General features: G+C 56.0%; 1 protein-coding gene across 1 annotated transcript in view; it reads right to left on the bottom strand.

The window, feature by feature from the left end:
- Positions 1–7,833, bottom strand: part of SZT2 (SZT2 subunit of KICSTOR complex) — a 60,718-nt gene that overhangs the window by 6,775 nt on the left and 46,110 nt on the right. The window contains 17 exon segments of the mRNA XM_014589860.2: positions 1,700–1,774; positions 1,866–1,946; positions 2,118–2,208; positions 2,894–3,093; positions 3,191–3,316; positions 3,404–3,483; positions 3,584–3,851; positions 4,032–4,208; positions 4,281–4,381; positions 4,495–4,619; positions 4,788–4,920; positions 5,006–5,103; positions 5,240–5,406; positions 6,644–6,777; positions 7,144–7,311; positions 7,387–7,551; positions 7,686–7,770. Of these exon segments, the coding sequence (XP_014445346.1) occupies positions 1,700–1,774; positions 1,866–1,946; positions 2,118–2,208; positions 2,894–3,093; positions 3,191–3,316; positions 3,404–3,483; positions 3,584–3,851; positions 4,032–4,208; positions 4,281–4,381; positions 4,495–4,619; positions 4,788–4,920; positions 5,006–5,103; positions 5,240–5,406; positions 6,644–6,777; positions 7,144–7,311; positions 7,387–7,551; positions 7,686–7,770 (2,274 nt within the window).

Genomic DNA, 7,833 nt, shown 5'->3' with positions numbered 1-7,833 from the left:
AGGAATACAACTCTTCCCGTTGCTCAGCAATATGCGGGGACTTCAAAATGTTCTTCAAGGACTAGCAGATGACGTAATGGTTATGTCACTGGACTCCCACGTGGTCGATCGTGGTCTGAGTCCTGGACCCAGAGGCTTAAAACTCATGCCAGGCGTGTGTGTGTGTGTGTGTGTGCCCAAAATCTCAAGAGGAGAATGGAGGAGAAGGGACTGCAATATGGCCATCCCCCGGGGGGTGATTTCTTGCTTTCTGTCTCTCTGTCTCTCCAGCAAGCACATGTGCCTTATAGCAAACATCTGTCTCTCAGAAAAAATAAAGTTCTTGAAAAATGGAAAGGTATGAGTTTATTTTTAAAAAGTCTTTGAAAAAAGCTTTTGCTATAGATGCATGCACTTGCTAGAGAGAAACAGAGAGAAAGACAGAGAAAGACAGAGAAAGGGAAAGTGAGAAATCACCCCCTGTGGGGATGGCTACACCACAATCCCTTTTCCTCCACTCTCCTCTTGGGCTTTTTGGGCACACATGCACATGCTCCTGGCATGATTCTCAAGCTGCTAGGTCCGGGACTCGAACTACAAAACTGACCATGGGGAAATCTAAGCAACTTAATCTACACGCCACCTGTTGGCCTGGTATGAGTTTATTCTGATGCAAATAACAAATTTTGAAATCCATGCACAATTTTTTCATAGTACATATTTTCCAGGGACTTTCTGAAGATTCTGCTCACACCCATAGTACTTAAACAGTAGCAAGAATGAGACATTTTAGAGACCTGAGTAGGGTTAGAGATTTGAGAAACAGAAACAGAAAGAGCTGACCCGGATGGAAATGGGGACAGAGAAGCCAGAAGGAAGCTCAAGAAAGTGAAGGGGTGGCCCCTCCCTTCAATGCTGCAGGAAACTGCCAGAGTCCCGGCCTGAGCACTCTGCCTCAGGCAGGTCCCTGCATATAAAGTCATTGTGCTTTTCTGGACCACATTATCCTGTAAAATCCCGTGACCAGGCATCCACACTTGAGTGAAAGGCCCTCATCTATGGGCCGGATACTGGACTCAATCGGATCTTGAGCTCTTAGAAACAATGAAAGGGAAAAGGGCGCAGGCCTTGGTGTGACACGGCTGGCAACCTGAAGGAGCCAAACTCACTAAGTCTAGCCAGAGCTTCAGGTCCCTGACCTCGTAGACCCTTGCCTCATTCTGAGCACTCCTGAGTTCCTGGCCCTTCTCGGGAACAGGGGCCCTGCTTTGAGGCACTGACGGGGTATAAGTAACTACTAAGTGCCAGGTGTACATGGGTAGGGGGAACTCGTCCTCACCCTCAGTGACTATGTGGGCAGTGTAGGACTGCCTCAGTACCAGCTTCAACATGTGTCACCATGCCTACCACGTCTTCACTGTCCAGCTGCCTATGTTATGGATGACCACAGGGCCAGACCAGCCACTGTCCTGGGCTGCCTCACCTCAGTGCTGCAGCTGCAGAACCCATGGGGTCAGACTGGCCATCAGTGCTATCACGGCCCAGAATGACCATGGCCCTAGCCAGGCCACAGCGCCAGGTCAGCCCTGGGTTAGGTCAGGCTGCTCACCGTGTGTTTATTGCCCAGAGGGGTCATGACACCTCAATGTCCACAGCACCCTGATGTTGCACCAGCTGTGCCTGAGCCTCGGCTCCCCACGTTCCTGTCCCTACCACATACCTGAGAGTTGACAGCCTGCCCCATTGGGATTCGGGAACATTCCAAGGCAAACTGTTTGACACAGAAGTAACAGCCCTAGAGGGAGGGTAAAGATGAGGTCAGGAGGGCAAGAAACAGGTGGGGGGGGCGGTGTCTGGCTCTTTCCATCAGTGCTCTCCCTGCTCACCTGGAAAGTCAGCTCCATGAGGATGATGCCCCCGGGCAGTGCCCGCTGCAGGTGATAGGTGGTGACCGCAGAGCCACTGCTCTAAGAAAGGAAAGGGGGCGTGGATTGAGTCTCTGCCCAGTGCTGTCAGTCTGGGATTAGCAACCTCAGCCCATCACTCAGGGTCACCGACTTCAGGCCTTGGGGAAGTCATTCACAGCAGTGACACTGGTGTCGAGGCATCACTGCCTTCATGGTGATATGGCGAGTTACCTTGGGGCTCCCGTCAGTCTTGGTTTTAGGGCAGGAGAAGGAGCCTCGACCTTCTGTTCCCAGGATAGCCATAGCCCGCAGTCGGCTGGTGCTGTGGCAAAGGAGGGGGACGGAGGATGAGGCAGGCCAGCAGGGTGGAGCATGCTGCTGTCAGATCCAGAATCCACTTTACATGGAATCGCCTTGCAGGAAAGGACACAGGCCACAGGGCAAGCCTTGCTCAGGGGTCACAGCGGTTGAGTGGCAGGCGAGGCCTCCAGTCCAGGTGCAAGCTGCACGGCAGGCCCTTTCTACAGCAGCTGCTGCTTGCAGGGAAGTGAGCGCAGTGCTCAGCGGGAAAGTGGAGACCAGGTCTCTTTACTAGTGAGAGGGTGAGGGTTGGGCAGGAGAGGGGAGGGGAGAGGCTTGTGCATGTCTAAGATTTAATTAGGAAAATTCAAGGAGATGCTTGATACTCTAGCTAGGTACTTTCCCCTGAGAGGGAAAAGTGGCTCTCTTGATTGGAAAGTGATGTTCCAGCATCTCAAAGACCTGCTAGTCTTCATTTAATACAGAGGCAAGGGGCGATGGAAGCAGGGAGAGTACTGTGAATGAGGACAAGACGGAGGGGTCGGTGGCACCCGCTAGTTACACCAAGGAGCTGTAAACCACCAGAACTCTTGCTAGGGGGTCAAAGCCTCCACCAAAAGAAATGTCCCATTTAATCCTCAAGGGACTCAGGAGAAAGCAGGAAGGCCTGTGGGGGAGGAGCGGGAGGGCAGAAGAGACGGGCTCACCTGCGAGCAGGCGAGGGGGGCCGCAGCGGCACCAGCACGAAGCCTATGCTCTGCAGATACTGCACGTATTGCTGCAGGAAAGCCAGGCTCAGCTCCTTCAGCCATGGCTCCTCACGGGCTCCCGGTGGAGGCATTTCCAAGGAGTCGCAGCTTGCAGGGGCCTCTCGGCTCCCAGGCCCTGACTCAGGGCGATGGCGCCGCTGTGAGAGTGAAGATTAAGGGAGGCTCTGACCACTGGAACCACCCCACTGGGGCTCGCTGGAGATCTCATGGGAGAAATCTGAGTTTGAGCCTCACCTGTCCCTCACAAGGCCCAGAGGTCTCGGGAGGCCCATGCAGCCAGGCAGCTGGGTCGAAGAGCAAGGCGGTGGCACAGTAATGCACCAGGCGGGATGACTGTTTCAGGGTCTCCAGTTCCAAAGCCTGCGGGAGCAGGGCGGTGAGCTCTGGAGCAGTGGCCGAGGGAGCGGCAGAGGATCCTTGTGGGGCATGCGGGGTGAGGTCACTCACACTGATGGGCATGCTGGCTGGGGCGGAACGCTGCTGCCAGGTTACGAACAGGTTCTCCATCTTCATCTGACGCTCCAGCTCTGGGGATTGGAGGCATCAGTGGTAGCCCCAGGAACCGTTACCCCTCCTGCCCAGGCTCCCCAGATTTCCTCTCCCCATGGTCTGGCCCAGTGCCTTCACCTCTGCGCTCTGTCATCTTGATTTCCAGAAACTGCTGTCCGTGGTAGGTGACGGGATCTGGGGGTCTGGGCACAGGACCAAGTGTGGAGCTAGGTCGGGAAGCTGTGATGTCCCTCAGGGCCTCATCGAAGGGGAAGGTATCCAGAGGAAGGGGACCCCCGCCACGAGAGGACCCACTCAGCCGGCCCTGCTCACGGCTCAGTGGGGGGCTTGCACTCCGGATGAGGGTCTCTACTTCCATGGTGGGTATCAGGAATGGGTTTGGCTCCTGAGAGAGACAGCATGACAACGGGCTCATAGCCTTTGCCCTGGGACGCCCCTACCCCAGGGCTTCCTCTCAGCTCTCTGCTCCATCTCTGCCCTCAATGTGCCCCCACTCCGATTCCCAGCTGGTGCTCCCTCTGAGCCCTGAGGAGCTGAGCCAGCAGGGAGCCAGGGTAGCAGGCACCTTCTCATCTTGCACGGGGAAGTCCAGCTGGCCGTAATGATGGAAGAGCCCGAGCTTCTGGCTGAGCAGGCAGAAGATGAGATGGGCCCGCGCGTTCTGCCACTGCACGAGGCGAACCAGTGCTCGGCCCAGTGCCGCCCCCAGGTCTGGGGCCCAGTTGTAGGTCAGTAGCTGTAGCTGGAGGTCAGGGGTCAGAGTCAGGAGAGCACAGCACCCTTCCTCCCGCCCAGTCCCTGGCCCCACATTTACCTTCTTGTCCACAACCTCCAGTAGCAAGAGCCTCTGCCGAGGAGCACTTCGCCCCGAGCTCCCGTCACCTCCAGGCTCAAAGCGCTGCACGGCTTTGGCAGCTATGGGGGAGAGGCAGATGGGGGTCGGGGCACATCTCTGTGACTCCACCCCTCCCTCTGTAGGGTCAGAGGCCACCCAGTGGTCTCTGAACCCACCCTTCCCTTGGCCTTACCTTGCTGGGTTGGTCTCCTCCACTGCAAGAAGTTCCTTCCCAGAAGCAGCAGATGCCGCTCAGCTGCTGGGCGGGGAGCTGGACCCAGCTGCCCAAGGGAGCAGGGACTGAAGGACTCTGAACCCCTGTGAGGGAGGGGCAGACAGAAAAGAGGCCATCCATAGCTCATCCCCTGGCCCAGCCTTCACCTTCCTGGCCATGCTTCCACCTCTCCTAGCTTAGCCTCTTCCCATAGCCCAGCTTTTAGGAAGTCTGGGGAAGTTCCCTGCAATCCCATGAGATCCCAAACTCACAAATGCTGCTCGAAGACACGGACACTGGTGTCTCCGGCCATTGAGGTGACCAGAGTGGTGAACTCAGAGAGGACGGACGGAAGGAGGAACCGGGACACCATGTGGGTGGAGCTTCTGGACACTGAGGCACAACCTGGAAGGCAGAGCTGTCATTGTGGGGCCATGGGACACAGTCCAGGCTAGGGGCCAAGGCACTGGGAAGGCAGCTGGGGTCTCACCGATCTGACCCATGAACTCCATCCAGCGCTGAGTTGTATGAGCAAACACAGGGTGCAGGGTACCCACCTCACCTTCTTCTAGCTGTGTTGTCCGGCGTCTAAAAACAAGGCAGGAGCGCGAGCCTCACACCCATACATGACACATGTATGTTTATTCAAACCAAAACCACACTACGACTTTATACCAGTACCCTCCAAGACACCACACACACACACACGTGCACACACAAATACCTTAGTTTCTGGGTTTCAGAATCTGGGCCTGGTGCCCGCTCGGTTCCACCAGGAGTCCGGACACTCTCAGTTTTGTGACGCCTCCGCCCTCTGTTGTCTTCTGGCCGATCCAGGACAATGTCATCAGTGGTTTTGGGGGAACCCAAATCCCCACATTCTGTTTTACTCTGGGGGCAATGCAGTGAATGAGGAGGAGCTACTGGGAAGAGGACATGGGTGGAGGATGGAGGTATGCTGGAAGGGTAATAAGATTTGAGGATTTGGAGGCCTGGGTTTAGGCCCTGGTTTCCAGGAGGCTGACTGAGCAGGCTTGGGCAGGTTACTGAACTTCCCTGACCCTACCTTCCTCACTGTTAAAACTCGACTTATCGGGACCAGCAGTTAGCGTAATGGCTATGTCGCTGGACTCCCATGTAGTCGACTGCAGTTCGCGTCCCGGACCCAGTGGCTTAAAACTCATGCCAGGCGCGTGTGTGTGCGTGCCCAAGATCCCGAGAGGAGCATGGAGGAGAAGGGATTGTGGTGTGGCCATCCCCCCTGGGGGGTGATTTCTCGCTTTCTGTCTCTCTGTCTCTCTCTGTCTGTCTGGCGAGCGCACGCGCCCTCTTCTGGCCGATCCAGGACAATGTCATCAGTGGTTTTGGGGGAACCCAAATCCCCACATTCTGTTTTACTCTGGGGGCAATGCAGTGAATGAGGAGGAGCTACTGGGAAGAGGACATGGGTGGAGGATGGAGGTATGCTGGAAGGGTAATAAGATTTGAGGATTTGGAGGCCTGGGTTTAGGCCCTGGTTTCCAGGAGGCTGACTGAGCAGGCTTGGGCAGGTTACTGAACTTCCCTGACCCTACCTTCCTCACTGTTAAAACTCGACTTATCGGGACCAGCAGTTAGCGTAATGGCTATGTCGCTGGACTCCCATGTAGTCGACTGCAGTTCGCGTCCCGGACCCAGTGGCTTAAAACTCATGCCAGGCGCGTGTGTGTGCGTGCCCAAGATCCCGAGAGGAGCATGGAGGAGAAGGGATTGTGGTGTGGCCATCCCCCCTGGGGGGTGATTTCTCGCTTTCTGTCTCTCTGTCTCTCTCTGTCTGTCTGGCGAGCGCACGCGCCCTATAGCAAAAACCTCTCAACAACAAAAAAACCACTCTACTTATCTTGCAGACCACTGTGAGAATATGACCAAAAAAAGAAAAAAAAAGTAAAGGCGCTTAGTAAAGTGAGGCACTCTCTACAACGGTGAGAACTTGCCGCCTTCCACAGGCTCTCCTCTGAAGGACAGAGCGGTTTCACATGGAAGGAGATCTGTGGCCAGGCCTGCAGGGTGGGGGCAGGGAGGAGTGTGGGAGGAGCTAGGAGGTAGAGGCAAGAGGGCAGGGGCCAACTTTCCCACACCCTCCCATTACCAGCATATCCCAGAAGCTACGCCGACCAGCTTTGCTGGGTGGAGTCGCAGGTTCCCCAGGGACAGGGGCAGCGGCAAAGGTGCTAGCTTGGCCCACAGGGCCCTTGGTTTCCAAAGACCCGCTCCTGAGACTTCCTGTGAACACCAGACATTATAGACTCCTGTCACTGAGGATCAGTCCCCTTCCAAACAGCCTAGGCCCAAATCTGGTATGAGTGACGTGCCACTAACTGTTGGTGGCTCACAGGATATATAACCGACAGAATGCAGCTATGTTTGCTAATGCAGTGTGAGCCTCTCCCTGTACCCCCTTCTCTGAGCAGGTGAACAGATGAGTGTTTTTGCCAGGGTATCGCCTGGACTGTACACAGACAAGGCGCTGGACAGCCGTAAATATACATCTCAGTGGACCTCTTCGATGCTCTTCCTGAACCCCACCTTTGCACCCTCACCTGACACACCGTCTTGCCTGGACCCCAGGGCACCTGTTAACCCACTGACCTGAGGGTGCATCCTCTGTACACAGGGAAGCCGGCAGCAGCCGCAGCTCCATGACAGCATCAGCCAGAGCCTGGCGAGCTGCTCCTCGGAGCTTCTCCTCCAGCTGTATGATGCTGATGTTCCCCTTTTCCCACACATCCAGTCGAAGCCGTGGTGCCCCATTCTGAGCTGGAGGGAGGAATGAAGTTACCTGGGTGTCCCTAGATCCCACCACCTGGCCTCCTACAGCAGTAACTGCCCTACCTGAAGAACTGTCTGGCATGACTGTGAAGCGAATGACCTGGGTCAGTTGCTCAAATTCTTCCTCTTGTAGTAAGTCTGGGGGCCCCGGAGAAGATGGGGGCCACGAGGTCAGTGAAAGGGGGGCCCCTCCTTCATCCACAAAGGCCAGAGTGATGCAGGCAACGCCTGGGTGGAAAGCCACAGAAGGCTCAGGCTGGAGACCTGCAGACCTCCCCTCATAGGAATCCCCCAGATGCAAGGCCAGGAAAGGGAAAAAGGCCCCCACCTGTCATGCCACAGGCCCACGCCCTGCACCGTACCTTTGCCCCCAGTGCCCTGTCCACCAGGCTTGTTGTATAAGTAGATGTCCAAGTCAGGGAGGCCACCCTGAGGGGGGAGTGGATGCTGTGGAGAGAAGAGCCACAGAGCAGCAAGACCCCTCAGGGATGGGTGTCCATGGTAGGGAAA

This window comes from Tupaia chinensis, unplaced genomic scaffold, assembly GCF_000334495.1.
Source record: "Tupaia chinensis unplaced genomic scaffold, TupChi_1.0 Scaffold000387_1, whole genome shotgun sequence".
NCBI lineage: Eukaryota > Metazoa > Chordata > Mammalia > Scandentia > Tupaiidae > Tupaia > Tupaia belangeri.
Note: the sequence above shows the minus strand (reverse complement) of the source record. Positions and strands in the feature narration are given on the sequence as shown.